The following is a 23,668-nucleotide window of genomic DNA, read 5'->3' as shown; positions in this document are numbered from 1 at the left end:
GTCTGTTTTTGTCTCATGCAGATTTGACAATTTTTTTTATATCTAACTATTCAAAGTCCTTTCATATCTGAATACATCCTAACTTTAAATACCCAGGCATGTATTTCCTGTCAAATTTCACCTACTCTTGACTTTTGCACTTATTTCCCTTGTTGGAGGACAAAATTAAAATCCCCTCATTCTATAGCATTTTCATAACCTATTTTCTTCATTATATAGGCTGATATTATATAGATTTTATTAAATAGGCTGATAACTAAATGAAAGCTAATCACAAGAATTAATGCTTACTGAACACTTACTATTTGCCAGACACAGTGCTAGTTAAGACTGTATGTGCATTATCTCATTTAGACCTCGTAACAACCCAATAAATAAATATCAGGATTACTATCCTTGCTTTACAGATGAAGGAACCAAGATGCAGTTAAATTAGGTGTGCCCAACCTAGTATGTGGCAAAACTGAGATTTGAACCCTGGCAATCTAACTTTGGAACTTGCACCTTTGACCACCATTCATACTATTCCTCCAAAGATATTTTCTACCTTCTAAAAACTACCTTTCATTTGAATTCTACTAATTAATTTCAAATTAATAAATAAACTAAAAGGAAAAATAAAACAGTATTTTCAATACAAGCTTCATCACACTTACCATATGGGTATTGCAAGATGGAAAGGGCGCCATTACTGTACTCTTCATGAGAAAACTTATCATTACTAAGACATTTGTCAAATTCATCAGACCCTACCAAGACAGGAGTTCTGGAAGGAGAATCTAAAAGAAAATGGTAAAATCTTAACTGTTGAGACTTTAGTGAAAATGCATGTACCTCATTAATTCAAAAAATAGATATTCAACCACAGTTCTGTTTAAATATGTTAAGTAAATGGCTTAAGGTTCTTCCCCCTTGAAAAGCAGTCTTGTAAAGAAGATGAGTCATTTAAACAAGTAATTAAAATAGGATGTGACATATGTGATAAAAAACACATACAAGTCACGGAAAGATAACTGAAGGAAGTTGGTGGCCTACTATTTGAATTCAACTCATTTAAATGTCTCAAAGAATATGATGTAATAACCAGATAATGTTTCATAAATATTCTTAAAAAAATTTTTTTTTATTAGAGAATAATAGAGAGAGAGAGAGAGAGCACATGAGCAAGCACAGGGGGGATGGGCAGAGGGAGAGGGAGAGAGAGAATCTCAGGCAGGCTCCATGTCCAGCAAAGAGCTCAACGTGGGGCTCGATCCCACGACCCTGAGATCATGACCCAAGCCGAAATCAAGAGTTGGCTGTTCAATCAACTGAGCCACACAGGTGCCCCTGTTTCATAAATATTCTTAATATGTTAAGAGCTAAATGATACTTAGGTATAGTCAGTGAATGGTAAAGAGTGTATCTAGGTTGTCTAGAGAAATATTTTATTAACACTGATTTCTTTAGGAGCAGCTGCTGTTTCAATGAAATCATGCTGTAAATGATAATTAAAATTCAATGACGTCTGAAATACCTCCCTAGTTTGTCAGAAAATAAAGAGTACATAACAGCTCTAATCTCTGTGGTATTCAATACTAGGACAAAGACAGAATACGGCCTCTGAACACCTCAATAATAGTACAAAAGTTCATGATTCACTTACGAATTAAGGGTTTCCATTTGATTGTTGGCAAAGGCATGATTGCATGCTCATTATTGACAGATTCCAAGGCCTTGGTACTTGTAGGAAACTTTTCTGAAATTCTGACTGATGACTGCAGATACAGCTGACCTCTGTACATTCCTGAGTCAACGAGAACACTGTCAATTAGGTTTAGAATCAAGTACCAATGATTTTTTTCAAAAAGGTTCATTTTGATTTAACACAATTAGATTTATTTGTTATTTCTTCACATGCTACATAACTCTTTCCAAAGAAGAATCAAGCCTGAAGTACTTGAATGCAACCTAAAGGTTATTTCACAAAAACAGGAAAGGAAAGTTATACACGAGTTAAGCTGTTTCTCACTGAACAGTAATTGTCAGTAATTACTGGAACACTTCCAGTAGGAAAGTTCAAAGAAAAGAAATCACTGCACACTTAGAAAACTGACAGCTTAGAAGAAGTAACTTTCTTTTTAAGGAAACCAAAACACCTGTAATTCCAGAGATACTGCTAACACGCCAGTTAAAATCATAATACATGTGTGACATGTTATTCTTCCAAATTCTTGCATTTCATTGAGATTGAAGGGTGGGTGGCACATTGATAGAGCTTAAAGAATTTTTTGAGTATTTGACCACCAACACTAGTGCAAATAATGAGACTCAAAAGTTTGCAAATTTTATTTTGTAAAGGCCTCCAATTGCCCAGAAGCACAGAAGAATTTTGTTACTATTTTTCAGATAAGTTGTAAAGATACATAGAAAAAAATAAACATACACTTTAAGAGGGGGGGCAAATTGACATAGATGCAAATACAAATGTAGAAAGTTTTAGAATCTGAGGATAATTTACAGCATGCTGTATGATGGCAACATTTCTAAGCCTTTCTAATAGGGTCTCAGAGGAAAAGAATATGCCATAGTAATTGAAAGTTTCAGAATTGGATAAATGGAAAAAAACAGCAGGAATGGAAACCAAAGTATAAATCTTAAGGGCAATCTAAGGCAGGGAATGTTTTTAGGAATTAAAACTGCTATAGGCATACCAGAGGCAGAAAGGAACAACGTAGGAATAAAACTTAAATGTCCATATGTCCTATCACTAGATACGAGACATCTACTCACCTAGGTAAACGCTATTTTCCGTGGCTCCTCGAGCAGCTTCTACAATGTCTTCTTCATCTTCTAACACTTCATTGTTAGATGCATAACTTGTATCATCAAAAAGACTGATGGGAATGACTTTTCCATCCTTAACCAACCAAGCAGATGCAATGGGAGTACAAAACTAAACAAAAATAGAAAAGAAATTTTACATAATTTCAAGCAGTATTTATGTAAATCAACTCCTAAAATGACATTTAAAAATCACAAATTAAAAAATTTTTTCCAGCTTTACAAGTATAATTGACAAATAAAAATGTATATATTTACAGTATACAATGCCATATTTTGACACATATATACATTATGAAATGATTAGCACAATCAAGCACCTGGATGGCTCAGTCAGTTAAGCGTCTGCCTTTGGATAAGGTCACGATCCCAGGGTCCTGGGATCGAGCCCCGCATCAGGCTCCCTGCTCAGTGGGGAGTCTGCTTCTCCCTCCCCCTCTGCCCCTCCCCCTGCTTGTGCTCCCTTGCTCTCTCTCTCTGTCAAATAAATAAATAAAATCTTAAAAAAAAAAAGATCTACCCTCCTCATTTCACGTGTATGCATATCAATTATCATGCTGTACACCTCAAATATATATAGTTTTTATTTATCAATTATACCTCAACAGACAAGAAAAAAAAATTTTTTTTAAAGATCTACCCTTGGGGCACCTAGATGGCTCAGTCGGTTAAATGTCCATCTGACTCTTGATCTCAACTTAGGTCTTGATCTCAGGGTTGTGAGTTTAAGCCCTGCATTGAGATCTACTCTCAGCAAATTTCAAGTATACAATATAGTATTATTAACTATAGTCACCACACTGTACATTACATTTCCAGAACTTATTCACCCTGCATAACTGAAATCTTGTACCCTTTGACCAACATCTCTCCATTTCTCCTACTCCCCAGCCCCTGGCAACAACCATTCCACTCTCTGTTCTGTGAGTTCAACTTTTTAAAATTCCACATGTAAGTAAGACCATGCACTTTTTATCTTTCTGTGCCTGGCTTATTTCATTTAGCATAATGTCCTCCAGGTTCATCCATGTTTTAGCAAATGACAGCATTTCCCTCATTATGGTTGGATAATATTCCACTGCGTACATATACACACCCCATTTTCTTTATCCATTCATTTACTGATGGACACTTAGGCTCCTTCTATATCTTGGCTACTGTGAATAACGATGCACTGAACATGGCAGTGCAGATATCTCCTCGAGATACTGATTTCACTTCCTTTGACTGTCTTCCCAGAAACAGGATGGCTGGATCATAGGGTAGTTCTCTTTTTAATTTTTCGAAAGCACCTCCATACTGTTTTCCACAGTGGCTGCACCACTTCACATCCCCACCAGCAGGGCACAAAGATACAAACATCCTCACCAGCACTTGTTTTCTGTAGTCTTTTTCAGAAGAGCCACTCTAGCAGGTGTGGAGCCACACATATCTTAAAGCATAGAGAACAGGCTGAGAATCCAAAATGACAGTTATTTCCCTCAACCCAATAAGTCTGGTCAAACTGGGAAAGGAAAAAACGTATTTATAAATGCTCAGTGGTTTCAGGTACCTGGTATTCCCATTCCAGATGTCCTCCCTTCTTGCTAAACGCCATAACCTTCCAGTCAGCAACTGAGACCTTTATCACTGTGTCCATCATGGCGGCTTCCTGTTCTTCCACATCTGAAATAATTTTAGAGCCTTCTTTGCTCCCACTGGGCTTTAAGGTGCTTTCAATAAATCTGGCTCTAGTTTCCATGTCTGGAATATACCGAAGTTCAAAGTGGCCAACACTGAAATTCCACCTTAAATTTACAAAGGTTTGTTTTAGAAATTTACACTTAAGTAAAGGGACCAAATAATAAAGAACCATTCTAGATTCAAGAAGCAAACACTAAAATTTTGTGATGAGAAAAAGAACTCAACATAATTTTCTGGAAGTGCTCCACTGGTTTATGCCACAAGAGGGCATCACTTTGTTCTGGTCCTTTAGAAACAATGGTTCTACCTTTGGCTATGGCTATGGGACAGATTTTCCCTCAAAAATTAACAAATGTTCACATTTCCAAATCAGAACGATTTTCTCCAGACACATCAAAGTTACCTTAAAATAAGGGCAGCAGCAATCTGCTTTCTTTATTAAAGTCTGGGCACATTTCATTCAAGTGCAGATAAATTAATACATCCCAGTAAACCAATGGTACACAGCAAGTTGAATGCATCAATTTTATATTTATATGAAAACATAGCCCTGAAAGGCAATGTGACCCAGCGTACCAAGGCTGAAGGCCATACCACCTCAGCTCCAATCTGAGATCTCTCCTGAGATCTGGCAAGTCATCGAACCTCTCCTGAGTTTCAGTGTCCTCATCCATAAAGTGGCAATAATAATGTTTCCTCTATAATCAATATATAGAAAAATCACTTAACTATTGACAGTATAATGACTTGTCACTTAGATATAAAGTGGCTTAATAATTCTGATGTCTATTAAAAAAATATACTTAAGGAACATGGATCTTAGACCCCAGACTCTTCCTATTCCGGTAACTCAAAATTCTGTTAAGTTGGACATCTGTTCCTATTGGTGGCTGGACACCCAGCGGACACTCAAATACTTAAGGAGACAAAATCCCATCAGGATAAAGAAGGTCAGGTTGCCAGCAGATGCAAAGCCCTATTCATAGTCCAGTGAACACAGAAATATTTTCTTAACTGAGTTTGAGAAAACAGGAAAGGAAACTGAATTATATTGCATCAGATTAGACAAAATCTGAAAGTCTTGTTCATTTTCAAAAGATAAAGATGAGATCTCCAATGATTTTTACTACAGGCAAGTTAAAATTTAAAAAAGGTTTTAAAAAAAACCAAGCATGTGATTTAGGATCAGCACATGTCATCTCATCATCTTACTTTTTAATCACATATTTAAATGTAAAAATTATATAAAGAATTCTTTATTTGAAAAGGGAAACAAAAAGGCGTTTGACAAAATAAATTATACTTTAACACTTTAAGAAAATAGACTAAAACATATTTTAAAATTGGGGTTGTCAAACACACTGTGAAATTACTTACTAGAGAGAACTACAGAGTCAGAAATGCAAGTTGAAATAAAGCACATTAACTTTGTCTTAAGAGTGCTCTGCATTCAAAGAAATTCGATCAGTGAGGTTTGCTATAGTCATCGTATGGGCCTTTTCCCGGTTACCACCTCCAGAGCCTATGGTGGGAGTTTTCAATTTGGGATTTGTTGATAATCATGAGACCATTTTTAATTTAGGGCCTAAGTTTCTCTTAAAAGAGCTGTATGTTTTTAGGACAAGAAAATAGTTCAGGAAATCTCCATAAAGAAAAATCTGATAAATTTGGGTTTTGCTGAACCTGTAATTATCAACAGCAGCATTCTCTGAATACATACTTCTCGTTGCCACTGCGAGGTCCGACAGCTCTAACAGTTTTCTGCGAGCGTTGCAGAAGCAGGATGTCTTCTTGTTCCATATCATCATTATCCCATTGGCGACAACCCAAAGCTGAACAGATGTACCTCACCTGAAAAGACAGATATAAATTTTGTGAAGAATACAGGTTATAGGAGATCAGAGACATTAAAAGAATCAATATAATTTATAAAAAATTGAGATCTCTAAGTATTAAGAAGCATCAGTTAAACTATCAACTCCTAAAATGAGTTACTTAGAACCATAAAGGAAACAATAAATATTTTGTTCAGGGAATGATTTTAAGGATTTAGGAAATTTTAGTTTTATTTGGGGGGTTTCCATGGAATACACGAAAAGAAACAGATAACCAGTTGTGACCTCCTAGCAATAATATCATTAATAAAATTCCAGGTGAATTAAAAAAAAATTAGCCTCAGAGTTCCCATTTGATGGAAGTATTAGGTTTTTAAAGACTTAAACCTTTCCTAATAGCTATAGTATTTAAAAGTGCCTCCTTCAAAGAGCCAAGATGTCCATCAACAGATGAATGGATAAAGAAGATGTGGTATATATATACAATCGAATATTATGCAGCCATCAAAAAGAATGAAATCTTGCCATTTGCAACGACGTGGATGGAACTAGAGGGTATTATGCTAAGCGAAATAAGCCAATCAGAGAAAGACAAGTATCATATGATCTCACTGATATGAGGAATTCTTAATCTCAGGAAACAAACTGAGGGTTGCTGGAGAGATGAGGGGTGGGAGGGATGGGGTGGCTGGGTGATGGACATTGGGGAGGGTATGTGCTATGGGGAGCCCTATGAATTGTGTAAGACTGATGAATCACAGACCTGTACCTCTGAAACAAATAATACATTATATGTTAAAAAAAGACAGTAGGAAGGGAAAAATGAAGGGGGGGAATCGGAGGGGGAGATGAACCATGAGAGACTATGGACTCTGAGAAACAAACTGAGGGTTCTAGAGGGGAGGGGGGTGGGAGGATGGGTTAGCTCAGTGATGGGTATTAAGGAGGGCACGTATTGCATGGAGCACTGGGTGTTATATGCAAACAATGAATCATGGATCACTACATCAAAAACTAATGATGTAATGTATGGGGATTAACATAACAAAATAAAATTTTTTTAAAAAGTGCCTCCTTCAAATCTTCATTAGAAAGAAAAAGGACTCAGCATGGTCTGAACTAAAATCCTCACAGAGAGTAGCACACCTGGTAGAATACCAGAGTTTTGTAGCAGCACATCAAATCAGAGAACCGGACGATTGGGTTCAACCTCACTGTTTTACAGATGAGAATACTGAAGGCAACTGAGGATCTATCTCCCTGCCTCCTCAGTACAATGTGGATGCGGGCAGTGGGGAAGGCAGAGAAACACCCGCAAGAGCAAGACGGGGCTATGGGCCTAACACTCAGATAAGGAATCATTAACGTTTGAAAAACTCAAGGGTCAAAAGATCATTTTTCTACTCTTCCTTGTTTTATTCTTAACTCTCTATATAAAATATTCACATATCAAGGTTAAGGGATTAAAATAAAAGATTTTTTTAATCGTTTATTTTATTTTATTGTTTTTATTTTAAAAAGATTTTTTTACAATTTTATTATGTTATGTTAATCACCATACATTACATCATTAGTTTTTGATGTAGTGTTCCATGATTCATTGTTTGCGTATAACACCCAGTGCTCCATTCAATACATGCCGTCCTTAATACCCATCACCAGGGTAACCCATCCCTCCACCCCCCCTCCCCTCTAGAACCCTCAGTTTGTTTCTCAGAGTCCATAGTCTCTCATGGTTCGTCTCCCCCTCTGATTCCCCCCCTTCATTTTTCCCTTCCTACTATCTTCTTCTTCTTTTTTTTTTTAACATATAATGTATTATTTGTTTCAGAGGTACAGGTCTGTGATTCAACAGTCTTACACAATTCACAGCGCTCACCATAGCACATACCCTCCCCAATGTCTATCACCCAGCCACCTCATCCCTCCCACCCCCCACCACTCCAGCAATCCTCAGTTTGTTTCCTGAGATTAAGAATTCCTCATATTGGGGCGCCTGGGTGGCTCAGTTGTTAAGCGTCTGCCGTCGGCTCAGGTCATGATGCCGGGGTCCTGGGATCAAGCCCCGCTTCGGGCTCCCTGCTCAGGGGAAGCCTGCTTCTCTCTCTCCCACCCCCTCTGCTTGTGTTCCCTCTCTCGCTGTGTCTCTCTCTGTCAAATAAATAAATAAAATCTTAAAAAAAAAAAAAAGAATTCCTCATATTAGGGGCACCTGGGTGGCTCAGTCATTAAGCATCTGCCTTCAGCTCAGGTCATGGTCCGAGGGTCCTGGGATCGAGCCCCGCATCGGGTTCCCTGCTCGGCAGGAAGCCTGCTTCTCCCTCTCCTACTCCCCCCACTTGTGTTCCTGCTGTCGCTATCTCACTCTGTGTCAAATAAATAAATAAAATCTTTAAAAAAAAAAAAAAGAATTCCTCATATCAGTGAGATCATATGATACATGTCTTCCTCATTTCGCTTAGCATAATACCCTCTAATTGCAAATGACAAGATTTCGGGCTTTTTGATGGCTATAAAGAACTTATCAAACTCAACACCCAAAGAACAAATAATCCAATCAAGAAATGGGCAGAAGACATAAACAGACATTTTTCCAAAGAAGACATCCAAATGGCCAACAGACACACAAAAAAGTGCTCAACATCGCTCGGCATCAGGGAAATCCAAATCAAAACAATGAGATACCACCTCACATCAGTCAGAATGGCTAAAATTAACAAGTCAGGAAACGACAGATGTTGGTGAGGATGCAGAGAAAGGGGGCCGCTCTTACACTGTTGGTGGGAATGCAAGCTGGTGCAGCCACTCTAGAAAAACAGTATGGAGGTTCCTCAAAAAGTTGAAAATGGAGCTACCATACGATCCAGCAATTGCACTACTGGGTATTTACCCCAAAGATACAAATGTAGGGATCCAAAGGGATACGTGCACCCCAATGTTTATAGCAGCAATGTCCACGATAGCCAAACTATGGAAAGAGCCACGATGTCCATCACCAGATGAATGGATAAAATAAAAGATTTTTACCTTTCTACAAAGGATGTTTTTAATTAATTATTCCTAGTAAGAGATTTATAGTATAAGACCCAATCTTAGGAGCACATTATGATTATATCCTAAAAACTAACATTAGAGAAAATCTAGGTCTTAATAGTATAACTTTACCATCAGACAGACCTAAGTCAAATCTAACCTCAGACGTTTCTGAACTTTTTAAAGTCTCAGTTTTCTCATCTGTAAAATGAGTACAACTTTCCTCTTGGATTACAGGATCAAACTAGATAAATAAATTAGTAGCAATTATTCTTATCGGGATTATTATTAATATTTGGAGGAGTCCTCATCTGTCCAAATGGAAACAAAAATGTGTGACCTTTAGGAATACTGTGACAATTTCAAAATAATGTATGTAAAACGCAACTGACACACACTAGACCTTATTTATTAATTCTCTTCCTCCTGCTATTCCTGGCTCTGCTGTTCATTCTGTTGTCTTGGATACATTTAGTTTTCTTAATATTTTGCCCTTTCTACTTCATAGTTCTTTTATTAAAACAAACGATATCCTTGAGGGACAAACTTCAACCAGTAATAGTATAACTTAATAAATTATTTCTTCCATCCCTATTTATTCTGATTTCTCCCCAAATAATTCAACATTTTCACTCACCTTTCCACTGTATGCACTGAGTCCATATGTTGTGAGAGACTTTCCTCCAACCAAAACAACATCATCTCCAAATTTATAAGAAGATTCGAGAAGTGATTCAACTGTAAAAGGAACTGTTTCCATGCTCTCACGGTCCCGGTCCCACTGGAAGAGGTCTCCATCCAGAGAAGGGATGATCATCTTATTCCCAAATACCTAAAACAAAAGCTAACTTTTAAAGGGATAATCACTTTAGTATCTAAGAGCTGGAGTCTTGAGCCTGACATTCTCCAGCCTCCTTCTGAACAGTATGTGAAATGGTACAGTTCATCAACCAAAAAACAATTTAAAACAACTGGCCAGTCTCTCCTGGGGCCTACATATAATATTCTAGTATGGTTTTTCTCAAACTCTGTTTGCTATGGGTGTCCCATAATGATAAGTGAGCTGCCAAAAGAAAGTTTTGTGATCAAGTCAGTTCAAGAAGAGGTTATTACAGTTGTTCTTATAGCAATTACTATGCTAATGTACAGGGGCACCTGGGTGGCTCAGTTGGTTAAGTGTCTGACTCTTGATTTCAGCTCAGGTCATGATCTCAGGGTTGTGAGATGAAGCCTCACATCAGGCTCTGCTTTGGGCATGGATTCCACTGAAGATTCTCTCTCTCCCTCTACTTCTGCCCCTCCCTTCCCAGCCTCCCCCGTGCTCTATTAAAAAAAAAAACGCTAATGTGCAATATGATTTTCTAGTAAAGGGACAGTATATGCAGTATCTTCCAGACCTATTTTATGCGGGGCAATTACTGTCACAGGCTCAGATCCATGGAAGACAGGTTGATTCAAGCAGTATCCCATCCTTTACTTACTTTCTCAAATCTGCTATGCGCCACAAACCTGGGAACAACGTTTACTGATTTTAGGCTCAAAGTTGTCCTTCCTTCTTTTATCAATGTGTATTGAGGGCCTACTATGTGCGGGCATGAGTATGCTGCTTGGGAGAGACCAGTGAGCAGAGCAAAACCAAACCAAACCAAACCAAAATAACTGCCCTGTGGAGTTCAAACTCTGGTGTCGGGAGACAAACAACATAATGAATAATTACAGAGTATGTGAAGTGATAAATATCACAGGGAAAAAAGGAACACAATAAAGTGGGACTAGAAAATGTGCGTAGGGGAGGGGAGGGGACTGCCAACAGGGAGCTCAGGGTAGGCCCTGCTGAGAAAGTAACATCTGAGCAAAACCTGAACTTGGGGGGGTTAACCATGCTTATATCTGGGGAACAGCCTTTGCAAAGACCTTAAGGTGCAAGAATGCCCTTCACGTTGGAGGAAGCACAGGAACACGAACAAGCTATAGAGGCAAGGGTGGAGGCATTCTCCATGCAAGAGATGATGATGGCTCCAATTAGGTTGACAGCACTGGAGGTGTTGCAGGCAATCAGATTTGGGATATAACAGGAAGGCAAAGCCAACAGGATTTCATGGAGGACTCCCTGTGTAGTATAAGCAAAAGAAAAGAGTTCAGGGTAACTCTAAAGTTTTTGGCCATGAACATCTTGTTTCTTGAGGAAGAGTTATTAGTGCATGGCTTTGTGACGCTGACCTTTTGGTATTTAAAAATATATACATCTTGACTTACTTCAGCTAATAACACAACTATTTTCCTGACCAGGCTCAAAACTTTGGAAAAAGGGAATATAAAGAAGTATGAGTTTAATAAACAAAAAAACAAGGGGTGCCTGTGTGGCTCAGTCAAAGTCTGACTCTTGATTTTGGCTCAGGTCATGATCTCAGGGTTGTGAGATCGAGCCCCATGTCCAGCTCTGGCTCCAGGCTCAGCAGGGTGTCTGCTTGAGATTCTCTCCCTCACCCTCTGCCCCTTTTCTGCCCCTATCAAAATAAATAAATAAATCTTAAAAAAAAAAAGTCCAAATGTTGATCTTAACTTTTTTTTTTTTTAAAGATTTTACTTATTTATTTGACAGAGAGAGAGAGAGACAGCAAAAGAGGGAACACAAGCAGGGGGAGCGGGAGAGGGAGAACCTGGCTTCCCACGGAGCAGGGAGCCTGATGCGGGGCTCGATCCCAGGACTCTGGGATCATGACCTGAGCCAAAGGCAGATGCTTAACGACTGAGCCACCCATGCGCCCTGATCTTAACTTTTTTTATAGCAAAATTTCTCTATGTACTTCTTTGTTCCTCAAGTAGAATCCTATCTTTAAAGGGATATTTACCTGAAAACGCCCACATAGTCAGTACAAGCGCTCACACAATCCTCCCTTCCCTCTAGCTTGGCCCCTATACCTTGGAATTCTCAAGAGCTGGTAGAAAACCATTCTTCTCATCTACTTCTTTCATGTTCTAGTTCAAATCCCTATATCTCCTGCCTGAACTATTATAACAGCCTCTTTACAGTTCTAAAGTGGCAATTTCCTCAATCTAAACTCTACGTATCTTCTAGATTAATCTCTGAGTCAGAGTTAAGCTTGTTATGACATTATTCAAAAATCTTCAACAGTTCTCGATTATCTTCTTATTAAAGATGCCAAATCCTAAATCTGACACTCAAAGTCCTCTAAACGTGACCTCAAACAACCTTTTCTTCCTTGTCTTCCACTTTTGGGCAGAAATAGGGCATCACCACTTACACGTGATATTTAACGTTACTGTTACTGTTCAGTGATATCATTGTCAATGTCACTTCTTCTCCCTGAAACACCCTCCAGTACCAACACTGCCCACTGAAATCCCATCTGGCCTTCAAGTGGGCCTCACTTATGCTTTTGCTTTGAAGTCCAAGAAAATTTTAGCAGTGTAAGATTGCTGACAAAGATCTTCCCATTCCTTAACACTGTACTTTACCTTTTGCTGTAACTATAAACTGAGATAGCATTACATTCTCAAAAACTGTTTACTGTACCTCTAAGAAATATTTACCACATACACTAACATTTCTACATTTCTGTTTCTACAATGTTTATACAGTGACTGTAAAAGCAATGCACCCAAACCTAGTGCCCAGGTTTTGTTTTCCAATTCTACTGCCCACTGAAGGAATCAAGGCTCCTCAGAGAAATGTCTAATTCCAGAGCTGGAGCAGGGGAGGGACAGGATGAGACTTTAACATCTTATTATTCTAGAGAGTAAGGATGTGCACAGAAAAGATAGAAGTACACCACTGAGCAAATCTGGAACAGCTTAAGTACCAAAATAATTAAGTACTGAAGGGAAAAAAAAAAAAGAATTCATGAGTCCATACTGATAATAAATAGATAAATAATACATGGGGGAGAAGGGAAGGCTCTTACTGCAATAAAATGCCAAGTGTCTACTAGTAAATATGAAGGGAGGGGTGAGGTTGGAAAAATTAAAATTTTGCAACCATCATAGTAAAGACTACATCAAGCAAAAATCAGCAATGGTGTTAAATCGAGGAAGGTGGAAATTTTGACAAGGAGTAGGATATTTGCACGGTCTTAAAGGGTCTACCCATGGACTGCTTATTAGTTACAAGAAACTAAAAACAGAAACAAACAAAAAAACCCAGTAATTACATAGTGGAGAATTTAGATAATACCTTGACCAGATGACCAAAATTAACATCACCAATGAGGGACAGATGTGACACCCTGAGAGAGGGCACTTCCCCTGTGCAGGATTCTAAGCCAAGAATGAACAACCTAGATCTAATCACCAGGAAACACTGGACAAGCACACAGTGTAACTTCTCTTTTCTTTTTCTTTTTTTTGAGAGAGAGCAGGTGCACACAAGAATGTGTGCGCACATGGGGGGGCCGGGGGCGGGTGGAATGGGCAGAGGGAAAGGGAGAGAGAGAATCTTAAGCAGACTCCACACCCAGCACTGAGCTTGTTGCAGGGCTCAAACTCACGACCCTGATACCACGACCTGAGCTGAAAGCAAGAGTTGGACACTTATCCCACTGAGTCACCCAGGTTCCCTGAAATGAAGAAATTTCTACTTTTTTAAATAAAAGGGCAGAGAGACCGTATTCTTCAGAATGTCGGCATCATAAAAGACATAGTCTGTGGGAAAATCTAGATTAAAAGAGTCTAACAAGACAAATAAATGTACTACCTGACCCTAAACCAGAGGGTGTACTGGAGGTAAAGGACACTATAAAAGATCATGGCATCCTTTGCGGATATTGTGGGTTTGGTTCCAGACCACCTCAATAAAACAAGGCAAATTAATTTTTGGTTTCTCAGTGCCTGTAAAAGTTACGTTTATGCTATATTGTAGTCTGTTAAATGTGCACTAGCATTTGTCTACATTCTATTTGTATTTGTAGCATTCTGTCTACAAAATAATGTACATACCTGAATTAAAAAATATTTTATTGCTAAAAAAAATGCTGTCATCTGAGCTTTCAGCTAGTCACAATCACTGATCACAGATCACCTTAACAAATACAATGAAAAAGTCTGAAATATCGTGAGAATTACCAGTGGTGACACAGAGACGTGAAGTGAGCAAATGCTGTTGGAAAAATGGTGCCAACAGACTTGCTCGATGCAGGGTTGCCACAAACCCTCAATTTCTAAAAATGCAGTATCTGCAAAACATAGTAAAACGAGGTACGCCTGTATGAGATCAACTGATAAAACTGCAATATGGACAGCAGATTAAAGTATCAATATAAACTTACGAAGTTGAGAACTATGTAGTGATTATGTAGCAGAATATCTCTATTAGGAATACACACTGAAGCATTTGGGAGTACAGGGCCACGATGGATGGATAGCTGATTTATCTCCAAATGTTTTAGGAAAAAAAAATGTGTAGGAGAGGTTGGGGGAAAGAAAAAGAAAGAGAGACAACTCAAATGATAAAGCAAACAAGGTTTGGGGTAGGTTAATCTTGGTATATAAAGATTGGTCTTTTTCTTTTTATATCATTTCTATTTGTGCAACCTTGTGTAGTTTGAAATTATTTCCAAATAAGAGGTTGAAAAGAAAAGAAAAAGGCTCAAGAGCCTTACAGGAGCTCTGTAATTCAACTCAAAAGGCCATAGCATTAAAACAAAAGTTTATCATAATTTTGGGAATTTATTTATTTTTTTATTATGTTCTATTAGTCACCACACAGTACATGATTAGTTTCTGATGTAGTGTTCCATGATTCATTGTTTGTGTATAACACCCAGTGCTCCATTCAATACGTGCCCTCCTGAATACCGATCACCGGGCTAACCCATCCCCTCACCCCGCTCCCCTCTAAAACCCTCTGTTTCCCAGAGTCCATAGTCTCTCATGGTTCATCTCCCCCTCCGATTTCCCCCCCTTCATTTTTCCCTTCCTTCTCCTAATGTCCTCCATGCTATTCCTTATGTTCCACAAATAAGTGAAACCATATGATAATTGACTTTTTCTAATTCTGGGTATTTAAAGATCACTATTATTCTTTATTGAAAAAACATTTGGGGGTTTTTAATAAACTCTCAAATGGCATCAGTATACCGCCTCTTATTACCTTAGAGTTTTCACATCACTATCTTATTCTTTGCTTTCTTATTTTATTTTTTTTAAATTAAAACTTTTCTTTTTATCTTTTGTAGAATGTCCAACTTGAAACTGTCATTAAGAACAGAGTTAGGTCATTAGTAAACATACCCTAGGAAAACAATATGTAGCCAATATGATCTCCCATTTTGCGTTACATATCAGTTAGAAAATCAAGTATTTACTGCTTTCTACCTTTCATATTATGTTAGGTATTCTTTATTATTTTTTTTAAAGATTTTATTTATTTATTTGACAGAGAGAGAGATAGTGAGAGAGGGAACACAAGCAGGGGGAGTGGGAGAGAGAGAGAAGCAGGCTTCCCGCGGAGCAGGGAGCCCGATGTGGGGCTCAATCCCAGGACCCTGGGATCATGACCCGAGCTGAAGGCAGATGCTTAACGACTAAGCCACCCAGGCGCCCAGGTATTCTTTATTTTATTCACTAAAACAGTAAATTCAAATTATGATACAGTTAAAAAAACAGGTATTTCAGTCGTCTGGTCATATCAACAGTGGTACTAGTTAAGTACAAACAAGGAAAGCAGGTGTGATCACTAAAAGAAAGAGGAAGAGGGGTTAGAGGGTCTGTAGTAAACAGATAACATTTATTTTGACTTGTTTCCTCTTCCATTAACCACCTCTTTTCTCCTAAAGTAGTAACAGACCCTTAAGAAACAGAATGACTCCTAAGTGCTGCAAAAAAAACCCCAAAAACTAAAAAACAAAATACTGTCAAACTAATATGGACTAAAATTCATCTCTGCTTTAAAATTAATCTATATGCCTCCAAATGTAAAAGAAAACAAACTTTTCCACAATAAAAATAAGCTTTAGTGCTCGCTTCAGCAGCACATATACTAAAAAAAAATTATACACGTACATACATACATAATATGTGGTTTAAACAACCAAGAAGATTTGACATGATGGACCATATTGAGAAAAGTTGCCTTGTTTTAAAAGTGAAATCTTCAACAGCATAAACTCAGTGAGAAAAGTGCAAAACCCAAAACAACAAAAAAAGCATTATGATTCAATACTTAATCATCATGTTGTATTTCTGCATTCTGATTTTAAAAGCTCACTTTGAAATAGCTGCTCTTCGCTAATTGGCTGCTTATGAGTCATCCCCACGGCTGCTAACCTTGCACCAATCTTTGTGAAGTCTTTCAGGCAGCGTATGTGAAAGCAGATGGTGCTTTTCCTTGAGAACCACAAGAAATGCTATATGCATGCAGTTCAGGTAGTGAGATGACATCAGCCCTCACCAGAGCATTACCTCACCCGCCCAGCACAGGAATGAGTCACTCGGAGAGTCAGCTGCAAATCTCTTGGTAGAAAAAATGTAGGTTATGGTGATGCGATGCATTTTCACATTCCACTGATTCGTCTCTGTGAGCAGCTGTTTGTTCTGATTCGCTGCTCTGCCTCTCAGACTAATTGCGTGACTTGCTTCCTCTATCAGTCATTTTTTTAAAAATATAAATTGTTGTTATTTTATGCGGTTTTTTTTCCCTCCTCCATTTGTTTATTTCCTGTTCATAATTTTAAAATAAAAGGTTTTCACATCGGTTGGCAAACTCAGGGCCAAAGAGCCAATCAAGATCTTTATCCATGCAATCACAAAGCAGTCTGGTAAAATAATTCAATTTCTATTTCTGAACAAAACCTAAATTGCATAATGAATACCAGTGGCACATGTAATCAGGGAGCGCTATTTGAAATTAGAATGTGAATATAAGAATTCTATTGCCAAGTGACAGAAGGAACTTCAACTGAGAAAATGTAGGATGTGCTACTACTAAAATGAATATAACCAGCAATAAAAACAAAAATTTTTCTAACTGTATAAAATATATTTTTTAAATTTGGTTCTTCCTTCTTTTTCTATGTACCCCCACCCCCACCATTGACACGTATACTTTTTGGGGGTATATTCAACTTTATTTTAACTTATTCTGAACATTTTGAAACATATAAAGTATAAAGAGACTAAGAAAACCTCATGAATCTATCATTCAGTTTCAACAATTATTAAATTTTGCTAATTGTTTCTTCTGTCCTCCATCCACCCACGACATATATTTGTTTACTAGCATGTTTTAAAGTAAATCCCAGACACTGTGCCATTTCACCTATAAATACTTCAGTATTCATTGCTGAAAAATAACTACCATGCTAATATCACATCTAACAGAATTGAGAGTAATTCCTTAAAATCATCTAATATTTAAACTTCCCTGGGGCGCCTGGGTGGCTCAGTTGGTTAAGCGACTGCCTTCAGCTCAGGTCATGATGCCAGGGCCCTGGGATGGAGCCCCGCGTCAGGCTCCCTGCTCTGCAGGAAGCCTGCTTCTCCCTCTCCCCCTCTCCCTGCTTGAGTCCCTCTCACGCTGTCTCTCTCTCTCTGTCAATTAAATAGATAAATAAAATCTTAAAAATAAAATAAAATAAACTTCCCTGATTGTCTCAAAGATATACAATTGGCTTGTTCCAACAAGGAATTCAAACTCCACATACTACATTTGATTCTTTTTTCCCCCATAGGAGCCCCTTTATTTCTTTTTCACACACTGATTTGCTTGAGAAACCAGATTATTATTTATCCTATAGAATGTCCCACAGTCTGTTTTGCATGTCATTTAACTTGTTCCTTTATCCCCTGTGTTTTCTGAAAAGTGTGTGATTAAACCTGGAGCTTTGATCTGATGCAGGTTTGGTTTTCTTATAAGACTACTTCATAGGTGGCGCTACATACTTCCTATTACATTGAAGGCCAGTAAACTACAGTTTACAAGCCAAACCTGACCCACTGCTTTTTTTTTTTTTCTTTTTTGAGACTGTTGAATCACAGACCTGTACCCATTGCCTGTTTTTATAGGTAAAGGCTTCTAGGGCCACAGTCACACCCATTTATTTACGTATTGTCTATGACTGCTTTTCCCCACAACTACATAGACCATCTGGCCCACAAAGCCCAAGATATTTACTGTCTAGCCCTTTACAGAAAAAGTTTGCCAACCCCTGTGCTATGTCATATTTGTTACTATTAATTAGTAGATTTGGGGGAGTCAGCCTGATCTCTCCATTTTAAAGTGTTCCATCAACTTTTCATAACTGATGACCTATTATTTCAATAAAGGGAATAAAACAATGACTCTAATTCTATATTCTTCCTGCATTTATTAGTGAGAGTTTTTCTATAAATAAGAACTTTCCCTCCTGTAGCTTTGGAAGCTAGATTTGCATACACTGTTATTTTCTCAAGTAGTGACTTAAGACATTAAACCCTTTCAAATCCAAAGAGTTGCATCCAACCAGGAAAGAGGGAAAAAGAACACGCTGGCCCTGAGAGCTACAAAAGCCAAGTCCCAAGTACAAGCTAAGAAGCAATAAAGTTAAAAGGAGGGCAGGGAAGGGAGTTATAAAAAGCGTGGGGGGGGGGCGCCTGGGTGGCTCAGTTGGTTAAGCGACTGCCTTCGGCTCAGGTCATGATCCTGGAGTCCCGGGATCGAGTCCCGCATCGGGCTCCCTGCTCAGCAGGGAGTCTGCTTCTCCCTCTGACCCTCCCCTCTCTTGTGCTCTCTCTCATTCTCTCTCTCTCAAATAAATAAATAAAATCTTAAAAAAAAAAAAAAAGCGTGTGGTAAGACTCAGACTTGTCAATAGTACAGATAAGGAAGAATGAACACAGACTATAAGGGAAAGGACATAAAAAAACTATTCTAGAATATTCACTAAAGGGGCACACAATCTCTGTCCCACCTCAAGAACTCCAAGCATTTCTAGAATAACACAATAGTTAATGCTTCCAACGATGATCTCAAAGAATAAAAAGATAAAATTCACGAACACTGGGAAGATGTAAAATACAAGAAAAACATTCCATTGGAAGTGTTAAATTGTTGGCTTTTTTATTATGTGGAAATCCCCTTTTCCCTGAACAATTACTTTCCTGGCCATGCTAGCTGTTTTGCTAACATGGGGAAACAGCAGGCATCCAACGTATGAAATGGAGCCGTGTGCACAGGGTGATGAGCGCACCTCATCCTGCCTCATTCCTGGGTCCCTGACTCTGCATGCCACTTGCTATGTGACCTTGGACAAAAACTAACATTACAGCGTTTTACAAAACTCCCCACATTAACTTACTGTACTTGATCCTCAAATTCAGTCTCCATGGCTATTTTTTTTTAAAAGATTTTATTTATTTATTTGAGAGAGACAGAAAGAGAGCTAGCTCAAGTGGCGAGAAGGGGCAGAGGGAGAGGGAGAAGCAGAGTCCCCGCTGAGTGTGGAGCCCAACACGGGGCTCAATCCCAGGATCCTGAGATCAGGACCTGAGCCAAAGTCAGACACTTAACTGACTGAGCCACCCAGGCGCCCCTCCACGGCTATTTTAAAAGGTGTGTCTTTTTGGTCCCCAGACTACTGATGTTTCTACCACTCTGGGGATCCATAGGCCTCCTGCTTTTCTCCACTCCTATACCTATTGCCCCAGCTCTTCCACAGTCAAAACAGAAAGGGATTTTGACATTCTCTGGAATTAAACTAAGACCAAAGGAGGATTTAGGAGTGACTTAGGAACAGGTACAGAGAGGAAGAACAGGAGTGTGTTTACATATGATGAGTTCTGAGTGACTGAGAGCTCTCCAGGCAGAGATGTTAAGGAGGCATTTGCCTGTACAGGTCTGCGCTGAAGAGAAAAATTAGAATTACTGCTGCCATAGGAACAGAGACACAATCCCTTGAAAGAGAATAGGGTGAGAAGGCGACCTACACCCAAACTTCTAGAACTCTAACATTTAAAAATTCCAGGAACGTTGGTAAGTAAGAGAAAAAAGGGCTTCAAGAGATTGGTTTTAGTAGAATTTTAGGAATTTTCCTATTTTCTTCCAGGTTTCCCCAACTGCTAGTTGGTGTTTATAAATATAAATACTTCCACAGTTAGCGATAACTGGCTTGTAATACAAATGTCTCACTGAGACAACCATTTGCTTTATCAGAGTCTCATGGAAAGTCTCAAAGCAAAAAAGAATGTCAAGAAACCCTTTCCATTTTGACTGTGGAGAAATCTCTCCCACTTAAAATCCTTCATTGGTTTCCGATGGCTCAGGATAAAATCCAAAATGCTCAACACAGCTTGCCAGGCCCTGTATCAGCTGGCCCCGGCCTCCCTCAATAGGCTCATCTCTCCTGCTATCCCCCAGCCCTCACTCTTATTGCCATCCTCCGATAATTCCCACCGCAAGGCCTCCACACAGACCATCACCTCTCCCAGAGCAGTCTTTCCCTGCGGCTCTACCCATCTCTTGCCTGGGCAGCTCCTTCTCCTCATGGGATCTCAGTTGTAAACATCGTCTCTTCTGAGAAGGCTTCTCTGGCCTCCTATCTAGGTGGGTCAGGCCTCCTTGCTAAATCTCTTAGTTCAACCCTTCCATGTGGCCGTTTCCACAACTCAACTACATTATTTACACTGTAATTATTCTGTATCTGTGTTCCCAGCTGGCTCTACATGATGCCACATGAGTTCCACGAGGGCAAGGATCTCATGTATCTTGGGCACTGCTGTACCCCAATGCACAGTCCTGCCAGACTCCCACCCCATTAAAGAGGAGTTCCGTTTGGGATGTGTTCAGTTCAGGTACCTCTGACTCTCCCACTAGGGATGTTTAAGAGGCATTAAATGCTCACAATATGCTGAGCAGCAAGCTAAGTCTGCTCTATACATGATGTCTTTCAGCAATTATTCTGGATAAAGCACATTAAGAATTATAATTATTATTATAGAAAACACAAATGCATGGGTAAGTACTGATGTATTTCAAAAAGCATGAAGCACTGTTGTTTAAGATACTGAATGAAGCCACTCTGGCCAGAACACAGGAGAGAGGAGGAGAGAGGATGGGGGACAGGCCCAGAGCTCAAAGCCTGGCCAGCTCTTGTAAGACCCAGCAGGGAATGGTAAGCAAGTTGAACCTTATTTTACACGTAGTAGGGAACCATTGGAGGGCTTTAGGCAGAGGAGGAACAGGTTGATGTATTCTTTTAACATCATTCAGATGGCAGCATGGACAGTGATGACAGCAGACAATAGACAAAACAGGGGAGCAACTGGGAGTCCTGTGCAGTGGTCCAAGGGAGGTGGTAGGAGCTTGCATCACGAGGAGCAATGGTGCTGGAGAGCGTAAATGGATTAATGGTATGTTTTGGAGGAAGAGCAAAGGGACTTGTTAATGGAGCAGCCTGGAAGACAAGGATATGAAAGGAACTCAAGGATGACTTGTAGGTTTCAGCTAAGCCACAGGGAAGACTGGGGTTGAGGTGGCAGATACTAATTTGATGTGACTTTTAGACCTTCCTCTGCGTATAGATGTGAAGCCAGCCTTCAGCTCTACCAGCACAGATGTGTATTTGGGGTGTCAACAGTGCCCAGGTTCTGTTTAAATCCAAGAGCCCAGAGATCATAATGTATTAACCAGCAACCTTTTTAGGAACATGAAGGTTGTTTCTAAATTTTAAAATTATGAATAACACTATGATGACATCTTTTGTATTTCAGATTCTTTCTTTACGAAAGACTGTCGGAAAAGGAACTCTCGGGAATTTTCCCCCAATGTATGGATTTTTTTAAAATTGTAATTTGAAATAATTTTAGGCTGACAGAAAAGTTGCAAAAATAGTGCAAATAGTTTCTATAAACCTTTCATCTAGCTTCCCCTAATGTTACCATCTTGAAATTTAGAAATTGGAAGAATGCCATTAACTAAATTATAGACTATATTCGAATTTCACAAGTATTTTCATTAATGTCCTTTTTCTGGTCAGGATCCAGTCTAGGTTTACATATTGTATTATCATATTTTTCTGTTTCCTTCAATCTGTGACAGTTCCTCAGTCTTGCTTTGTTGTTCAAAGCCTTAGACCTTAAGGCTTTTGAAGAGCACTAGTCAGGTATTTTGTAGAATGTCCCTAAATGTGATTTTGCCCAGTGGTTTTTCGTGATTAGATTGAGGTTATACATTTTTGGCAAGAAAACCACAGGAGGGCGCCTGGGTGGCTCAGTTGGTTAAGCGACTGCCTTCGGCTCAGGTCATGATCCTGGAGTCCCGGGATCGAGTCCCGCATCGGGCTCCCTGCTCGGCAGGGAGTCTGCTTCTCCCTCGGACCCTCCCCCCTCTCATGTGCTTGCTCTCTCTCATTCTCTCTCTCTCAAATAAATAAATAAAATCTTAAAAAAAAAAAAAAAAAAAAAAAAAAAAAAAGAAAACCACAGGAGTGATGTTGTGCCCTCCTCAGTGCATTATATCTGATAAGTCTTATTTTTGTTGATGTTAACCTTGATCACTTGGTTAAGGAGATGTCTGGGGTCTGCCAAGTTTCCCCACTGTACAATAACTATTTTTCCCTTGTAATGAATAAATATTTGGATGATGGGAGATTTTTTAAGACTATGCAAAAACAAAACAACAACAAAAAAAGCATGAAGCATCAGAAAGAGGGCAAGGGCTAAGTCCAAAGATCTAGGGTTGAGTCTTGGCTTTATTACATCAGACAGATCTCTGACACATTTTGAGCCCCAATTTTGTCATCTGAAAAACAGGGGCTAATAAGAATATTTATTTTATGGGGCACCTGGGTGGCTCAGTAGGTTAAGTGTCTGACTCTTGATTTCGGCTCAGGTTACGATCTCAGAGTCTGGAGATCAAGCCTTGAGTTGGGCTCCATGCTGGGTGTGGAACTTGCTTAGGATCCCCACCCCCCACTCACGTGCACTCTCTCTCTAAAACAAACAAAAAACATTAAAACATTTAAAAAGAATATTTTACAAGGTTATGTAAGGATTAAATAAGAATGGGTTTGGTATCACTTTACACACTATAAAGTACTTATCAAACAGAAGTTGTTATGTATATGTAATGCTACTTTGAACCTCTAATGAAATTCATGTGTATATGCATATATATGCATACTTATTAAAGAAAAATGTTTAAAACAAAAATATAAACTCTTCATCTGAGTAGTTATAAATTCATCATGAACCTTCCTTTATTCTCTATAAGGTAACTTCAGAAAGTAACTATGGTTCATGAACACCAAATTTCAAAAATTGCAAAAAAGCTTTTAGAATTTTTTTTTTTTTTTTTTTTTTTT

At 38.8% G+C, this 23,668-nt stretch overlaps 1 protein-coding gene across 1 annotated transcript in view; it reads right to left on the bottom strand.

The window, feature by feature from the left end:
• EIF2AK3 (eukaryotic translation initiation factor 2 alpha kinase 3) overlaps positions 1 to 23,668 on the bottom strand; it is a 68,536-nt gene that overhangs the window by 23,830 nt on the left and 21,038 nt on the right. Inside the window, exons 3-8 of the mRNA XM_021697346.1 lie at positions 10,012 to 10,206; positions 6,227 to 6,357; positions 4,376 to 4,610; positions 2,773 to 2,935; positions 1,646 to 1,786; positions 657 to 779 (exon numbers count right to left, since the gene is read on the bottom strand). Of these exons, the coding sequence (XP_021553021.1) occupies positions 657 to 779; positions 1,646 to 1,786; positions 2,773 to 2,935; positions 4,376 to 4,610; positions 6,227 to 6,357; positions 10,012 to 10,206 (988 nt within the window). The remainder of the gene's footprint in view (positions 1 to 656; positions 780 to 1,645; positions 1,787 to 2,772; positions 2,936 to 4,375; positions 4,611 to 6,226; positions 6,358 to 10,011; positions 10,207 to 23,668) is intronic.

This window comes from Neomonachus schauinslandi, chromosome 10, assembly GCF_002201575.2.
Source record: "Neomonachus schauinslandi chromosome 10, ASM220157v2, whole genome shotgun sequence".
Classification (NCBI taxonomy): domain Eukaryota; kingdom Metazoa; phylum Chordata; class Mammalia; order Carnivora; family Phocidae; genus Neomonachus; species Neomonachus schauinslandi.
The sequence above is the reverse complement of the archived record's forward strand: the minus strand, read 5'-3'. Positions and strand labels throughout refer to the sequence as shown.